Source organism: Poecilia mexicana, unplaced genomic scaffold (assembly GCF_051168715.1).
Source record: "Poecilia mexicana isolate PSO_F unplaced genomic scaffold, ASM5116871v1 scaffold_16, whole genome shotgun sequence".
Taxonomy (NCBI): domain Eukaryota; kingdom Metazoa; phylum Chordata; class Actinopteri; order Cyprinodontiformes; family Poeciliidae; genus Poecilia; species Poecilia mexicana.
Window position 1 is genome coordinate 7,224,814 of NW_028263385.1, and position 18,394 is coordinate 7,243,207.

General features: G+C 41.9%; 1 protein-coding gene across 7 annotated transcripts in view; it reads left to right on the forward strand.

Annotated features, from left to right (window-relative positions):
* The window catches only part of satb1b (SATB homeobox 1b), an 81,768-nt gene that overhangs the window by 57,881 nt on the left and 5,493 nt on the right, over positions 1-18,394 (forward strand). For all 7 annotated transcript variants that reach the window (XM_088013746.1, XM_088013747.1, XM_088013743.1 and 4 more), the window contains one exon: positions 17,861-18,067. In XM_088013746.1, coding sequence (XP_087869872.1) covers positions 17,861-18,067 — 207 coding nt within the window. The remainder of the gene's footprint in view (positions 1-17,860; positions 18,068-18,394) is intronic.

Genomic DNA, 18,394 nt, shown 5'->3' on the forward strand with positions numbered 1-18,394 from the left:
ATTTCAAGTCTAAGATACTTGCACTAGAAACTAGATCAAAAAATGCCTGCTTGTGTTTTGCAGTGTGCTGCAGAGTTAACGGTGTCTGAAATAAAAATGTTTCTTTATACAAGAGAGGTAGAACAGAATCCACCTTCCATTCATGCACAAAAAAAAACATGATTTTCTCAATAACTCGTATCAGGGAAGGCAAAACAAGTAAGCAATTAGCACCGACTCTGTGTCTGTTTAACCCTGCTACGCACTGCTGCCAACTCATCTCTCCTTGCTCACTTGAAACGAGGTGTTAGTGGTGAAATCATCGCTCCTTCTGATTGGAGGATTTTGTTCCCCCCCCCCCATTATGTGTGATATCAACGACGCCATCTTTATTGCCTTTTTTTGGTTCGTATGAAGCAAGTTGTCTTCGTTTACATTTCGCTGAGGTCAAGAGATGTTTGCAGGGAAAATATAACCCGAATGAAAGGCTCCTGCTAGCAGCGAGCATCGGGGTTGGTGATGGAGATGGAGGATGGGCTCAACTGGCAGGGTGCCCATATGGGGTCCAGGGAAATAATCGTTGGGGGAGGGTGACGAAGAGGCCTCATCGCCGAAGCTGGCACCGTCCTGTCAGTTCAGGCTCAGCTTTGGGAGGGTGGGGGTGTTTCAGAACAGAAAATCAGCTGACCAGCGCGTCAGTCCCATGTGTGCTGGGTGGGCGTTTCCCAGCAGCGGTATGTTTAGAAGAAGCGCTTGATTTATTCACAGACAAGTATTTGATAGAAACCAGAAGGAAACGCGGTCCGTTTTTTCATCCTGTGGCTCTGAAGATGGAGGAGTAGTAAACATTTACCTGATTGGTGCACGCTCTGCTCCACTGAGTGTGTGTATAGATCTGTGTGTGTTTCTTCTTCATCAGATATAGGTTTCTGTGCAGGCAGATTGAATGTGTGTGTTGTACGAGTGTGTTTGGGAGCTATCTGGAACACAGCCATGCTGTTCTCTCTTAGGGCTCGTAACCACAGCAGGCCTCTGCCAGACCCTAACAGCCCCCCTCCTCCTCCTCTTCTTCCTCCTCTCTCACGTATTCAGTGTTGCATTTCAATCACTCTTTTACTGCCACATATTCAGACGCAACTATAGAGCTGTGAATCTAACCTGAGCCGTGTTACTTTATCTGATTAAAGGTTGCGACTCGCACCCAGTCAATCTGGGAAAACGAGGAGAGACGCCGTGTCGATAGGAAATCAGAATCTGAATTAATCCATTTGCATTGAGCTCCGCGAGTCGTCCGAATCGGAGAAAATGATCCAGTGATGGCACAGACACATTTCATTTAAAAAAAAAAAAAGGATGTTGTTATGCAAAATTCACGTTTTCCATGTATTTGTACTTCCATTTTGGTTTCTCCTGCTTCTAAAAACAACCCAAGCGCTTAAAGTCATTTTTTGGTAATAAGTTAATGGTTTTTGGTGTCTGGAAAATGAGCCGTTTCAAACACCTTCGGAATGTAACATAGCCTAGAAACCCCGCGAAGGCTAGCCCGTTTCCTAGCAACCCCAGCGAAGCTCTAGCAAGTTTAATCTTTATACAATGGCTGTTGGAAAAGACAAGTGTTTTGTGGTCGACTTACTATCCAGAAACCACTTAATGCATTCTTGTTGGTTGTGCAGGAGGCTGTGCTTGTGCTTTTTAAAGATGTACAGATATATTTGAGCATCTGTTTTCAGCCATTTTCACATCCCAGTGTGACGTAGAGTTGGGGGGGGCGTGGCCAGAAGTTACTTATTTGGATTTAAAGGATTTTAACCTGTTCAGGGAAGCATAATAAGTCTGTAAAGATGCTAGCTATGATTTGATCTCTGAACTGTTTTTGTTTATTTTCTTGGTGAAATGTCTGAAATACATTCAAATTATTACCTGATGCAGGAAAGCTGAACGAGTTTTTCAGTATGCTAAGAGGGGACCGGTTAGCCTGGCAGCTAATGTTTAGCTAAGCAATGGGAGGTTAGCTGCAGGGCGGTGTGGAGCGGTTCGGGGAGATGGAGGGGCAGGAAGGGGGGCATTCCTTTGACTTGACTTTCGTGTCAAAACATTCCCGACACGTCCTGAGAGGAATCATGCGGTGGGTGGAATCAGAGCCCCCGCTGTCGCGAAACAAGCACCCTGGGAGCCCGGAGCACCGCGGGGCTCAAAGCCCTCCGACGACTCAATGACCAGAAGAGCGCAGATCGTCTTCAGCACCACCAGCGCCCTCCTTTTCCCATCATCATCATCATCCTCTCTCCATCTCTCTCCCTCACTCACTCACTCTCCCCTGGAAGAGGCTACGCTAATTAGCCAGGCTCTAATGAGACAGAATGGCACTGATCTGGTCCGCCGCTGCGCCACCGGAGGAGGGAGGTGGGCTGAGCAGGGGGGCTGATGCAGTGGGGGGGCAGAGGGTGGGAGAGAGAGAGAGAGAGAGAGAGAGAGAGAGAAGAGCGCGAGGAGGGGAGGGAGGTTGGTGTGTGCCATCTGTCACCCTGCACCCGCCTGGCACGGCGGTCCCTGGAGTCGTGGACGACGGAGGGGGGTTTGGGTGATGGCAGAGGGGGCGAGTGAGTGCCATGTTGGTCTTGAGATGCGGAGGTGGGTGGGTGGCGGGGGGGATGGAGGGCAGGTGGTGACACTGATAAGAGGAGGAAGGGAACTGGACGGAAAAACTGTGGAAGCTTGTCAGAAGTTACGGGAAGAGTCTGCGGCGTTGTCGTCGTCGTTTTGGAATTTTTCCCTAAACGATTTTCCCCATTTTAATTTTAAATTTTTTTTTTTACCACAGCACAACCCATGCATGGACACACACATGCACACATTGCATGCATCACTCCGCTGCATCCAGTGGCGGCTTAACAAGCGAGGCAGATGGCTGACCTTTCTCAGTGTCTGTTTCTAGACGGTGGCTGCTCAGATGTTAGTCTGTTACTGAGAAGCCACTTTAAATCACGACTGGAGCCGGAAAAATGCACTGAAATGCAATCATCACTCCAAAATCAAAATGTACGGCAAAGTAGAAAGTCTGAATTTACATTTATTTCATTTAAAGAGGCAGCTGAAAACTTTATTGAAGATGAATGAAATTAAAACAATTCATCAGCCTTAACTCTAAACACTCACGGCACGTCACAGTGATTTACAGCTTAATATAGCAATTTATCCAAATATTAATGAAAAAGCAAATGATGAAGTCAGTGAGCTGCTTTCAGGATGCAGACTTCAGAAGAGCTTGTCTTGAAGGTGAATCCACTTTCTTCATGACTTAAGGGAAGACATCATGCGGTGCTCTACATTCAAGGGCATTTTGTTGCACAACAACAAAAATTTTAGCGGCGCTGGCAACCCGTACAATCAGTGGTCTAGGAAATCTGCCATAACGTTTCAATCGTGCAGAGGTTGTGTGCGTGAAGCAGGTTTGTCTGGGTTTTCCTTGCTACCACCGTCGGCTATAGAGCTGCACGAAATCCGAAAAACATGCGCTATTGTTTGTGATGGTTCGCAATAAATAAAGAAATGCTTAACTCCGCAGTTAATGTCTGTTTGTGTTTGATTTTTTCGCGATTACAGACCCCGGCTAGTGAGTAGCATGGTGTTTATGTAATTATCTAATGCAACACAAGCAGTTCCTTGGAAAATAAATATTCCACACCAGGATGTTGCGAGGAAACGTCTGTGATTTATCTCGCAACCCAAGTCTTCTCTGATGTATGTGGAGTAGAGATGCACCGATATGAAATCTTGGTCAAAATCGAGATCCGATATTAATATCGGCTATCTGATATCAAATATTGTCAATGTTGGACGTCGATGATATTATATATATATTTCTTGACTGTTTCAACAGCTTTGAATAAAATTAAACATGTCCAGAAACAGACAAGATAGAAACAAATACTGGTTGTTCATATCGGTGTTGTTTCATTTACCAGACCGATACGGATATGTTAAAAAATGTCTAACCCTAATCCTTGCAAGGATTTTCCCTGACCATGATGCAATCGTTTAGGGGGAAATGGAAAAGCAAACCTGTGCTGAGAAAAACGTGGATCGATTACAATAAATATCTTCATTGCCATATTGAACAATAATATCTTGTTCAAATTTTGTGCAGCCCTACTATAAACTTTGTCCTTGTTTGAAGCTTTTGGTGTAAAAATACACCAAACAAACTCTAAAGTTGCCTGTAAAGATGCGCTTAGCTTCCCCGCCTGTGTGGCTCCTCCGCACATCGCACGTCTCAAATTAGGCAGATCAGAGCCGACGCTCCGGAGCCCCGGGGGTCGAAAAGGCCCGTGACTGTTTATTAATTGATTTATTTATTTATCTCCCGTGCCTGCTTGGTTATTAGGTTGCCATGGGAAACAGGCAGGGCCAGATCGCCTCTATTATTAAGGACACAAATTTCTTGATCTGGAGACCCAGCTGTCTGAATAATTAATTTAGCTCATGAGTTATCTCACAAACGGTGAGTCGCCCCCCTGAAATGTGTCTTTCTCTTATTGTTTAATGGACAGAGGAATTCCCAGCAGCCTTTATCTGACTGTTCAGCACCGGGCCGCACTGAGCATGCTCAGAGCACTTTGCATCTCTCTTTCAATCTCTCTCACTTACGCCTTACATGCCACCTCTCACCCCATCTGTCTCCCAGCCGCTACAGCTCCCTCACGGTTCCTCGCTTACCTCCTACCCTCCAGCCTAAGCCGGGAATCTGTCGGGACGCTTCGTCATCACCTTTCACGTCTTTAATGAACGTTCTCCAGCTTTTGGCCGCTCTAGTTCAGGACTAATTCCTCGAGCCGTCTCTGGCTCTGACCGAATCTGCTCCCGCTCCTGTGCCAGGTGTGGCGTTTTCCTCGTTTCGTCTTCCCTGCAAATGCGAGCTATCTAACCCACTCCCACTGTCTCCACTTCTTTCTCCTGACAGACCACACAGGGCTTGTTCTGAGGCCCATTCTCACTAATCTGATCAGGCAGGCAAATACGCCGGGAAAAGCGCTTTAATGATCCCCCTAATTACCTCAAGTCAATACCAACTGTATTATTAGACTCGGGGAAAATATTCCATTAGGGTGCCCCCCGTGGGAGTCCCCCCTGTGCGCGCCGATGTCACGCGCCGCGCGCCCCCTACGCTTGTAATTAATTTTATTTACACACGCAGGAATGCACAAGGTCGCACCTGCAGCCCGGAGCCGCCCGACTCGGCCCGCCTAATCAGATCTGTCATAATTACCATTCTGCATGCTTCTGACACACGCCGGGAAATATTTCAATTTAACTACAGCCACCAGCTCCGGCAGATGCAGCCTGAGAGAGAGTGTGTGTGTGTGTAAGTGTGTGTGTGAAAGAGTGCAGTGAAATTGCATGGAGAGATATTAGGATCTATCCAAGTCCTCATCCTGCTTATGTGCACTTGGTTTCACTCACATTATTCTTCCTCCTGATGTATTTCATGATCTCCACATCACTGTTTCTGCCTTGCACTCATCTCTTCTTTACCTGTATTGTGTCGGGATTTTACGTCATAATCCAACACTCACTAGGATATTCTCTGCACTGCAAAAACACAAAACCTTACCAATCGAGTTTCTAGTTCAAATATCTCAGTTCACTTTAAATAAGGCAAAACTAACTTAAGAGCAACTTTTCAGCAAGAAATTCTAACAGTGTTGTTATAAGTGAAAAGAAGTACTTTTTTTTATCAATATCAAGGAATTATTGATTTAAAACAATCTCCTACATCTTGCTGAAAAGTTACTTAAATTAGTTTTGTCTGATTTCAGGTGTACTAAGATATCTGCACTAGAAACTAGTCAAAAATAATTCTTAATATTTTGTGTTTTTTGCAGTGTAAAACATTTTTTTCAGTATTTTTTTCTCAATCTTTCCTCTGTTTCTGCTGAGCACAGCATGATGCTTCCACCACCAAGTTATACCATGCAGATTGAATTACCAGGGTTCATTTTCTGCCACTCATTGGATCTTGCATTTATTTCTTTCAACATTATGTTTCTTCTCTGTCCATAAAAGCCTGATTTGTGAAGTGAACAGATTCTCCCTCCAGAGCCACCATGAGCGTTTGTGTCTTTGTATTTTATGTTTATGGATGAATCGGATTTCTGTGAGATGTCCAGAGCTTAACATGTTGTTTTAGAAACTAATCCTGCAGACGTTTCTGCTCCGTTCATTGGTTGTCATTCACAGAACTGAGATTAAAATACACACATTTACTAATAAGGTAGCATGTGAGGGATATTTGTAATTTATAAAACATACGTTTTTCTTTCCTACTTACAATTTTGTAGCATAAGAATATTAATAAAAACATTAAATTGTGTAGTTTGTAAAATGAAAACAGGTTTATGGAGTGTGAAATATTCTGCAAAATCTTAATATTATTGAAGCAGAGTGAAAAAAGCATATTCTAAACTCAAGGTAGATTACTTTAATGATGGTTAGTAATTGCATCAAACTGACAAACTTATTTTAACTCTCTTTTTTAGGCTGAATATTTAGTTCGATTAGTATCAGAGGGAAACTTGTAGACCAATTAAATGACTTATTCAACTGACAGAGACAATTTGCAAGTTCTCTGCTATTTCAATCTCTAATTCAATAAGATCAGTCATGATTTATCAGCTTAATTATCCTTTGATATTAGCAATTAAACCCCAGCTTTGAATTAAATCTCAATCAAGCTCTTATAATTGATGGAATCAGACTCTATGTAGGTGCTCTACGTGATTGTGTGTGTGTGTGTGTTTGGGATGGGAGCTGTGGTTTCTGTTTGTCTGCTGTTCATCCTCGCCTTGTTTGTTATCTGGTGCGTGCGCGTTCAGCCTCCATCTGCCTCATCAGTATTGAATAGAAAAGATGATAAACAAGAGGTAAATTTGCGGTGGGAGAGCCGTGTTTGAACACTCAAACACTGGCTGCGCAGGCAGTGCTCGTACCCAAATATCAGCCCACCACCAGGCTAAACTGGATTATGGTGCAATTTCAACAATATTAGTATCTGAAACAAAGAGGCACGTGTGCTAAAGCTCCATTGGTGACTCATTTTTCAGCCATTTTGTGTACATGATCCATCTGGAGTGCTGCAAAACCTTCACTGATTTTATACGGACTGATATTAAAGGTGAAACTTACTAAAAATGTTCCTTCTCATATCTGAACTTTGAAGAAAAAAAAATCCTCCAGAGGATGTATTTTTTCTGCTAGCTACTAGCGTTTAGTTTCATATTAGTCCTGCAACACGAATACACTCTGGGGAACTCCCAAGTTTTGGTATTGTTACAGCACGATGTGCAGCTGTGGAGGAAGAAATAAATAAATAAATCTGTTTGCAAACCACACAGATGTTTAATGCGCTCCGTTTTAGATGGAATGGTCATTTGCCTTTGGTTATTCTTTCTTTGCTCCATCTGCCTCTATTTGCCTGCTCGAAAATTCCCCAAACGCCCAACTGAGTCGGCAGCCATGACGTAAACGGCCACACAGAGCCGGTCCACATTGTTTCTGGGCGCTGGCTCTGACACAGAGGGGGCCCGGTTTCCTGCGTGCTCACATCTCGCTCCCCTCCGCACAATGCGCGTCGCGCTAGCCGTCAATCTGTTAACGCTGACAAGTCGCCTTATTGTATCCACAGAGGTTGCGACCTCTTTCAGAAAACGCTCACTGTCTGGCTACGACCTCTCCGTGTCGCAGCTCCAACAGAGATTTAGTGTTTGGCATGAAGGATTCAGACCGACGCTGACAGAAAGAACAGAGAAGGATGGTGGCACAGTCTGGCTGCCGCAATCTGGAACGCCGGCACTGAAAACAGACATCAGAGTTATGTTTAGGTCACTTTATGATGGGAAACATTTTTAAAGGGGAAAATCTGGAATGACTCGGGTGGCTGTAAAGAAGGCCTAGCCATCATTTAACAAGGTTACCATTTGTCAGCTTTATTAGTTTGTTCTCAAGTTTGCTGAACAGAGCTGTAATCAGATGGTGGTTATGAGAAATTATGCAGAGAATAATAAAACTCTTTGATCACTCAGTCTGCTTTAGAAAATGGCATTTTTTTTCCCAAGTACTCCATTTTGCCATTTTTTTCTTTGCCTCCATGACAACGAAACATATCCAGTATTTCTTCCTCTGAGGTAAAGTTGCAGCTCCTGCGGTGACCTTTAGCAAAGACTTCATCGTGGTGTAGAGAACTGCGATGAAGTCACAAAAACCTCTTCAAAAAATAAAAAAAAACAACTAGTGGCATCTGTTGAAGCTTCAGCAGCAGGTTAAAAGAGAGGCCAGTACTGTTGACAGGTTTGTCAGTTCAGCAAAAACAATGTTTATTTAAAGGAGCTTTTAAAAACACTAAAAACTAAAGTTTGCATTCACTAAAATGCGTAAATGCTGCAAGCATTATCGTGATTATTATTTGAATATTTTATGCAGTCAATTTATAGGTATTGGATTTATTATTGTATAATTTTTCATTCCTATTTTTGTCTTTTTACTGACTATTTTGTAGTAATAAAGGAAAACGAGACAGCCTAGCACACAGTTTAAAATCTCCCCTTATTCTCAGAGTCATGCTGTTAGATTATGGGAGGAAACCAGAGTAACTAGAAAAAAAAAACATTTATTCAACAAAATATTTAAATCCACAGAGAAAAAATAAAACTGACCATTGAACCCCAAATATTGTTCCAGTAAATCAATTCAGACCTGAAGGTAACCAAAAAACAACATAAAAATATGTTGCCACATTTTCACAACCACCTTCATTTTTGTTTGAACGCTTTGGTTAATCAGCTGCCAACTAAAATGTTAGAAAAATCAAAATCTTTGCATTAAATTAACAGCTATTTCAGGTGTAAATCTGCTTAATGTGAATGAACAGGTAGAAATGATGCAGCAATTTGTTGTTACACATTGGAAGTGCCACTTTTAAAACGTCCTAAAACCCATTTTTTTATTTTTTAACACTTTGAGACTTCTTTTGCTTTGTTGAATGTTCATTGATTCTTCACCTATACTTGAAGTGACTTTCCTTTTTCTTGCACAGCACAGTAAAAACACTAGTTCTCCTGTTTTCCTTTCCCTTCCTGCCCTACAGAAAACCAAACACGTTTCAAATCATCGCTTTCTGTTTGCACACAAAGCCTTGCTCCGGTCTTGAGACGAGCTCCCGGTTACTGCTTATTGTTGCGTTAGATCCACATATGCCTGAGCATCAGGAATATCTCGGTAGTCTGCTGTCGTCAGCAGATGGGCGTCCACCGTGGCGTAATGCATTTACAGCGCAGCACACCCCAGCTTTGTAGGTCGAATGTGCATGTGCAGTTACTGGTTTGGCACGCTCAGAGAGGCCAAACAGGTTTGAACACACCGTGTTATCGACTGCATTTATCTGCACTGTGTTGTCTGCCAGCGCTGGACTTTTGCCAAGTTCAAGGAGGAGGAAAAAAGACAGTAATGCATTGTCTTCCCCCCCTACTTTAACTCACCCCCAGCTTGAGACACAGGAGAGATTTGTCTGGCTGCCCCGGTAACCATCCTCTCCTCCAACCAGCCAGTGACAACAATGGCCACAATCATTACTTCTCTTCTTTTTCCCCTCTGTTTTAATTTCTGATGCATCATCTTGGCCTTTTTTGCTTCCAAATTCAGCCTTTACTGTCTCCATGAGGCTAAAAATGAGGCCTCGGCTGTTGTCGCGCAGCAATACGACGACGGGGAGGGGGATAAGCCTCCAATGGCAAATTGATGGACATCTGTTGGCTTATTTTATTTATTTTCGCGGTGGCCGAGGTCAGCTTGATGGGGCTGATAAGGAGCAAATGAGATTAGGGGGAAGGTGTTGGTGCAGGCAGTGTGACAGAACACTCTGTCTGTCCTTCTCTGTAGCGTCCCTGTTTTTTGACAGCAAAGCCTGCTTTTTTTAGTTTTTTTTATGTTGGGGATTTTTGCAGCAGAGGTTTTGTGGTGAATGGCTCAGTGGGTGGGTTTTTCTGACAGAGCTCTCATTGGCAGCTTGTGACTCCTGCACTCACTTACACGATGCACTTCATTGCATCGTTGGGGGAAATCTTGCGGATGAATTCAGCTATTGTGTACTTAGGAAAATGTTTTCACCCGAACACGACGGTTGCTATCTCTGCTCAGACTAAAAGATTTTCCTCTCTAGTTCTTTGGATCTTCATCTGTTGCAGCTTCTAAGTTTTGGTCAGCATTTGAATAACTTAAAATCAGTCGGTTTTTCAAAAAGTAAAGAGATTTTCCCTTGATCTAATCTGATCTGTGCGGTAGGTCAAGTGCTAAAAATTTGGGGTATTTTTCACTACTCATTAAAATTATCAAAACTATTCGTGGTCTATAAATGCATCAACAGAAAGCATCTACCTTGTTTAGAGACATACTTTATGCAAATAGGTGGATAATTTTCTAATGCTTTAGTTTTCTATTAAATTTAAATCTTCTTCTAGCTAGTAATATTCAGAACTTTCCTCTCTCTATATGTAAGAGTGGCCAAAAAAAATAAAAAGCAGAATTATTCAAAACAGAATCAAGAAGTAAGACATCCAAGAAAACCTGTACCTGGGATTGGTCAGGAAAACCCGACTGGTGTTTTTTAAATAAGAAAACTGTGTTAGCGAATGTTGGCCACCAGTTATTAAAAGTAGTTAATGATTGAATTGCAATAGACTGGAAAGGCCAAACTACGACAAAATGAAGCAAAACTTTGACGGAAATTGTAGCTCTTGTCCGCAAATGAATAATAAATGATTTGACACCAAACTGACACAAAAACTGTCTGAAATTCCTCATAAAACAATAACTCCAATTTTTTCTTCCACCTCACCACCACCTGACCAGAACAAACCTGTCAACAACCACAGGCCTACTTTTCAAACTGGAGGAACTGGAGCATGACATCGGTTTAAATATCGTTCCTTTATCTTTGAAGGAAGATCTCAAATTTTCCTAGAAGAGGATTTAGACTGGACTTAAGTGCCATTGATATTTTTAATCACCCTCTGAAAGTGTTAAGCAGAAGGAAGTTTGACCTGACGAACGTAATTTGGTCTAAGTATAGATCAGTGTTGAGTGTAAATAAGTACATTACTAAGGAGCTGACACACCTACAACAGGCATATCAAGGCGGTGTCGGCGCAGTCATGACGCTCTCAATGGTGTTTACGTGTCGTTACCATAGCAACCAACAGTCTAAACGGTAATTGAAGACCTGGATACTCAAAGGATGTCTAAGTGGCGCGTTGGACGGTTTTAGCGCTGCGTACCAGAGTTTGGTAGGAGTCGTACTGTGGGTTTACTTCTTTCATTTCTCTGGCAAGGGCACGTCCAACAGGACCAGGCGTATTTTTAAGGTACCGTGGCTCCAATGGCTGGTCATGTTGTGGCAAAGTGATTCCTTGATTAATCACCATTTTATCCAGACCCCATTAAACCCGATGCATTGCTCTTTACGTAACACGCCAGCTTCTCGTCATTGTCGTTCTCATCAGAGGTTTGCATGAGCACCAAGTTAGTTTGAAATACAGGCCACTTCTACATTTTGACTTGATTACATGACTTGCTCAGAAGGAGTGGAGCCACCTGCCAGCGGCTGCGCTCCCAGTGAGGAGGTCATCAGAGTTTGATGGGAGGCTCGCCGGCCACGCCCGTTCCTCTGTGTGAAAGCCCGGCTGGGTGTGGCGTAGCTGCGCTCACCTACAGAGTAATTCACTGAACGTCGGATAACGCAGCACATTCCTGGAGGCGAACACGTCCAAATGATCCCAGAACAATATGTTCTATACAAACAGCTGCAAACTGTGGATGAAATGAACCTCATACATATCAAACAAAAAACTGGATGTTAGAGACGTTTGACATCTTGGCCTCACTAATAATTTAGCTCTTGGTTTTTGTTTCCTCTCAGACGTTGTTCTCTGAATTCAGCCACACAAGTATGCGGTTTATTATAGCGCGGTTTGATGTGAGGTACGAGGCTTCACAGCCTGCTTACTAAAAGTAACCATCTTACTTCTGTTTCTCATGCGAATGCAGGTCATCTGTAAATGAAAGTATTTCTTCTTATCAGTCACTGCAAGTTCCCTAAGTCTTCTGGTTCCTGTCTCTGTGCTGTTCTTTTAACCAGAATGATTAAACTGTAACATGGGAAAATCTGAGTGATGCATAAACGCCCCTGTTAGTCGACAACCGGGCCTGTTCTGAACTACTTGTTCTATTTATTTATAGAGAGCCCTTAATGATCTACAACAAAACCCAGAGTACACTGCATTGAAGAGCCCTAGATTTTTGTTTTCTGGAACATATTGCGACACTTTAGCGGCAGGGGCAGCAAGTTCTGTGATCCAATCAAGAGCAGTCGGTGCTTGTCAGCTGCAGTGGAGAGGCTCGGCAAATTACATTAAACAATAAGGGGGAAAACAGATTTGCAACTGGGCGGTAATATCACAAGAGTGCAGGAATGTTAAGCATAGAATCATGTTGATGCTTTGAAGTGTATTAAAATGTACAGATATTAAAGTGGTTTCCGTACACGTACCATGAGCATGACCGCTGTGTTTTTTATGATGGGCTGATTAAAAATGATAAAACTCAAACAGTGAGGAACACCTTGGTGCTCTTCTGCTGTGGATGCGCTGATATGGAGATGAATAATTCAGGCTGGATGCTTGTCGTCTCTCTTTTCGCCAGAATTTGTAGAGTTAATTTAATTAGTTGATTTCCTGGAATTTGTTGGGTCTTTAGGAATTATCCACATATTTTCATTAAGTTTGATAATGAGGCTTTGGATAATTCTCAGCGTGGGTCTGCTGCTTTTTCCTCTTTAAATCCAATTTCAATGTGTCTTTGGGAACATCCTACCCCGCTCGTGTCCAAGTTTTAACCGTCTAGCTGTTGATTTGAGGTAAAGTTGAGGAATTTGAAGCTTTTCTTTATTATTCCAGGTCAGGACTGTCTTTGATGGTTTCCAGTTCATGCAGACTTGAGTCGTGGTTTGTTCCTGAACATCCTGACTTCATATGAAGGAGGCAGTTTGGGGGATTTTTTTTCTGACATTGGAAAGGTATTGGCTAAGGCTAAAATGATACATCGATTTAGTAACAGATTAATCATGGAGTATAGTGACTCAAGAAACGACAATTTCAGTAATTAAGCGAAAACCATACAAAGAATTTAAACTGTTTGCATTTAACAAATAAAAAAACAACCTTTTTTAAGAATGTTCCACCCAGATCTCCTAAAGTGGCCCAGTTTTAGCTTCATCTGGATCGAATTCTGTAAAAATATCTCTTATTAAGCCCCTTTTGCTGGCCATTTATTAATCTGTTAATCCAGAAAACAATCAACAAAATCGCTCCGCACTGCATTAATGTTAAGTCAAGCAGAAAAGGCTGAGCTTTAGAAGGAGTTTTTTCAATGCAGATGCATCTTTTGCTCCACATGATCGTGTTCACTAAATAAATTCAATAAATTGTTCATTTTATTGTTTAAAGGAATTGAATTATTTGTGTTTATTTGCATTTTTTATTGTACAAAAAAGGCAGAATGGGCCTTTAATGGAGAGATTAATTGATAACCAAAATAATCTTTAGATGCAGAGTCGTTTAAGAATGACTCCAAAAGACTTTTCCATCTTGTGGAAACAAACTTTTCAGATTTTTAGGGAAATCTTTAGACTTTTTCTATTTCAAAAGGAGAAACTACCAGATGCAATGGATCATCATCATCGACAACCAGAAATTGTCAAAAAAAAAAAAAAAAAAAAAAAAAAAACCTGAGTCCATGGAAACATCTGAGCACAACAGTATTTTAGTTTATTCCGTATTAATTTAACTACATTGTGTATTTTGAAGGAAATCCTCCGTTGGCTCTCCATGTGGATCTTTTTTCCCGTCTCGCTGCCTCTGCCTGGCCTGTGGAAGCAATGCAATTAGACAAACACAAACAAAGCTCTTGAAACTGCCATGGAAAATGCTGACTGTCCACTGTCCTCAGTGCTGGCTGGGAGCAGAGTTAACCGCTGCTTGGCATCCATTTAGCATAAAACAGAAATGTTTGGTAAATTCTCTTTTTGTGGTACATGATTTTTTTTTTCTTTAAAAGCTCAACACCCGCCCCAGAACTGGCAGAGAAGTGAGAGAAAAAAGCCAAACACACAAACACACACATACAAAAAGAAAACAAACAAACAAAAAAAACATTCATACTTGTGAACTAATAAACTCTGGGTAGTTTATTTAATCAAATGGACTTCCTGGCATTGAAATGGAGTTCACGTCGCGCCTTTGTTTGATTGGCTCTGCTGCTTTGGGTTTAATCCTGCTGGTTTGGGGAGTGTTTGAGTTGGATTACTCCATCGTTGGGCTTGGGTACTGTTTCTCTGGCTTTGACAAGATGCTGTGTGGTGGTGTGTGAGTGTGTGTGTGTGTGTGCGTGTGTGTGTGTGTTCTTCAATACCGAATCAGCTGAAACCACAGACAGCCCAACCGGAGCGCCGTCCAAATCCCTCTGCATGCAAATTAAAAACGCAACAATAAACGTGGCAAAGGAACAAGGTGGGCACGCAGGCTTTATGGCCCCCTCTGCTCCCCTCCTCTTCCTCCTCTTCCTCCCATCCCCCCCACCCATCTCTCCCTTTCTCTCTCTCCTCCATCCTCCTCTGCTCTTTATGTCTCTCCTGCTCTCGCCTTCCTCCAGAAGCCCTCCTGGGTTTGATGTGGCTTATGGGAGGAGTTGGAACGGGGGACGACCAAACTGCTGAGTTATCTCCTGCATGCAGTGTGGCGGCGTGGCTCTGCCCTCCGTGCGTGGCTCTGTGTGTGTCGCCGTGTTTGTGCGCGGACCAGCAGCCCCGGTGTAATCCCGTGGAAATGAAAGGTGCTGCCGCGCACTGGCCGGGAGATTACAGCGCCGCTCTGTCACGCTGCCAGGCCGAGAGAGAAGCCCACAAACACGCTCTCACACACCCGGAGGCCCTCCGCCGTCTTCCTCCCTCGTTCTTTTACACCTCTCCCGCAGTTTGGGCAGAGGTCCGGTGTTTCCGTTTCGCTCTTACTCACACACTCACGCTGTTCTGGTTGAGGTCATCATGTCCGACCACGTCACCGAGCCTCTGAAGAGTCCTTCTGTCTCTGCAGCTGCGAATCTGAATCTTCACTTCTTTCACTTCACAAACCAATTTTTAACCGAGTAAAGTTTCTCAAATATGCTTCTATATGCATCAGTATGTGAAAATAGAAGCAGAGCTTAAAGGTTTACAGATGCTGCCAACTCCATCTTTGCTCAGGCATGAATGTTTTTATTCTTTGCAGTGAGTTTTGGTGCACATAGATCTGGATTTGCATTCATAAAGGTCAAATCAATATTTAAAAACAACAATAACATTGATTGTTAATAATTATCATTATGAATATTGTTTCTATGATTGTCAGAAAATCCCCAGCTAATGTTAATATTTAAGTAAAACCTCAAGAGGAGTAAAGAATACGTATATGCAATATAAACAGGATAAATCAGTTTATTTTACAGTAAAAATCTAAATGTTTGCATTCATTTAATGATCAAAAAGTGTAATTATAATATATAATTAACAAGACACATTTCCCATATTAATCTGCCAGCGGATCTAGAACTTTTTCATCAAAATTAGGGAATTATTGAGTTAAAACAAGCTCTTATATCTTCGTGAAAAGTTGCTTATTTGCTTTAACTAAAACGTTTAGCTCTTACTGATAACAGTAAGTTAATTTTTCAATTACCGTTAAATAAATGAGGAACATGAACAGTTGGAAAACCTAATTTTTGTGCTAAATTCTGGTCTCAATGTTAAATTTGCACAGACTCAAAAATATTCTTCCCCATATATAAGCTCAGTGACTCAGCTGAGAGTAGTAGCAGAAATCAACTTTTGCTTTTCTTTGTTTTGTAAAAGTATCCTTTAAAATAAATCCAGTTTGGCTCATGTTTTCTAGAAAACGTCGAGTGAACCCAGTCAGGTTGATTGGAACGATCACCAGCTCCAGTTTTTCTTTAAACCACCTTAAAGTCTCCAGCAGCCGCAGCACATCCTGTGACGATGCGTGTTTGTGGAAGTGAAACCAGCATCATGAAATCAGCGACTTCCAGCTGTAATGTTAGTTTTAATGCTGTCTGTACTTCACACCTACTCTCCAGCCCAAATTCATGACAGCCGTGGGTCACGCCAAGCCGATCCTTTGCAGCTTTGGGCAGTTAAAATAACTCTCACTCATCTCTGCATGCTGAGTTTCCTTGTGGTTCCTGCTGAAATGGGGCCGGTATGTTTGGTGTGTGTGTGTTATTGCTGGTAAATATCTTTTCATTTTATTTATTCTCAGGGTTTTGGACAATATTCCTTTTTTTTTTTTTATCGGAACAGGCCTCATGTTTTTGTTTTTGTTCAGCATTGGCTCTACATTTTTCTGAAACTTATGTTGAGTCCCGTCTCATCTGATACTTTGATGTACAAGTAATTACAATTTTGACCAAATTTCTTTTAGTGATCTCAGTAAATATTTTAGTTCAAACTTTTCCGACTGAATCCATGTATTTAGACTTATTCAGTTGAAACGAATCGCCCGACTTTTTGGAAGAAAGAAGCTGGTCTGCAAAAAAAAAAAAAAGTGGAGTTTTGTTTCTGGATTATGTGCTTTCCTTCTAATCTAAGAGTAAACTCATTTTTTGGGGTTATTTCGTTAGGTGCTTTTATAATTCTCCACTTTAAAGTCATTTAATTCTTTTCCTTACATGCAGAACCATTTACTCATGGTATAACTGAACCTCTTATTTACTTTAAGCCTTAAAGAAACATCTCGAGTCATAAATCAGGCAGTCCATGGTGTTTTGTTTGATCAGTTAAATGGGTTTTCTCTGATCGCCGTCTTTGAGCTCTGTGTTTCGTGGCCCTCTGCTGGAGCGTCTCAAACACACGAGTCGCTTGTTTCCTCCTGAGGGTGCAGCTCAGTGTGAGAGTGTGTGCTTCTTGTCACATTAAATTGTTCCTTCCTGCTGTGCCGCTTGACCTCCAGTCACTCTCGTCTTCATCTTCAGCTGCAGAGGAGGAGCATACACACCGCAGCTTCAGTTTGTGTGTGTGTGTGTGTGTGTGTGTGTGTGTTGTTTTTCTTTTAGAGCTGGAAATCATTTTTGTTAAATACCTCTTCTCTTTTTATTAATAAATTAATTTTAAATGTTGTTTTTTCAACTTGTATAACAACAGGTCTGCACTGCAAATGCACAAAATCTTTCCAAGTATTTTTGGTCTACTTTTAGTGCAAATATCTTGGCACAATTGAACAAAACTAGCTTATAAGTAACTTTTCAGCAAGATATAAAAGTTTTAAAGTCAATAATTCAGCTGGTTTTACTGCTGCATGCTCGGTGCAATGGCTGCTAGAAAAGACAAGTGTTTTGTTGTTGACTTACTATCCAGAAACCACTTGTTGCTTTCTTGTTTGTTGTGCAGAAGGCTCTACTTCTGCTTTTCAAAGTGTATGGTTGTATAATTGTGCATCTGTTTGTGGCCATTTCACAAGTTTTCACTTACAACAAAACATTTTTCCCATGTTACAGTGAAATAATCTGCCAGTGGAACTAGAAAGTTTTCATCAATATTAAAGAGTTATTGATGTAAAACAAGCTCTTATGTTGTGCTGAAAAGTTACTTGTTAGTTTTGTCTTACTTCAAGTGTGTTAATATATTTGCACTATAAACTAGACCTTATTTAAAATAAATCTTTACTTTGCTTGATTCTCCTGTGTATGAGTCTGTAACTTGCTGATCTTTCCTCTCACTCATTTCTTTTAGGGTTGGCTCTGTGAGCTGCTGCGCTGGAAAGAGGATCCGTCTCCGGAGAACCGGACGCTGTGGGAGAACCTGTCCATGATCCGTCGGTTCCTGAGCCTCTCGCAGGCCGAACGCGACGCCATCTACGAGCAGGAGAGCAGCGCCGGGCAGCAGCACCACAACGAGCGGCCGTCACACCTGATCCACGTTTCCACCGACCAGCTTCAGGTGAGCAAGACGTTCAGTCAAACAAACTGAGGAAAACCCCACTTATAGTGTCTGCTTATCAAAAGATACACTTTTTATGTCCTACAATGTCATATAATACAATTAATATTTTTTATTAGGTTCAAAAATTGTCCCAGTTTAACGTAAATTGATGAATACACAACAGATTCCACACAATAATAGGATACAACATGGAGGACCGCCTGTTTAAAAGCCGAGGTTTTCACTTCCTGGTTCATGTCAGCACAACGCCAAGATGGAAAGAAATGAGCAATGACTTTAAAGAAGCAACTAGTGAGCCTGAACATCAGTCTGGGAAGAGTTATA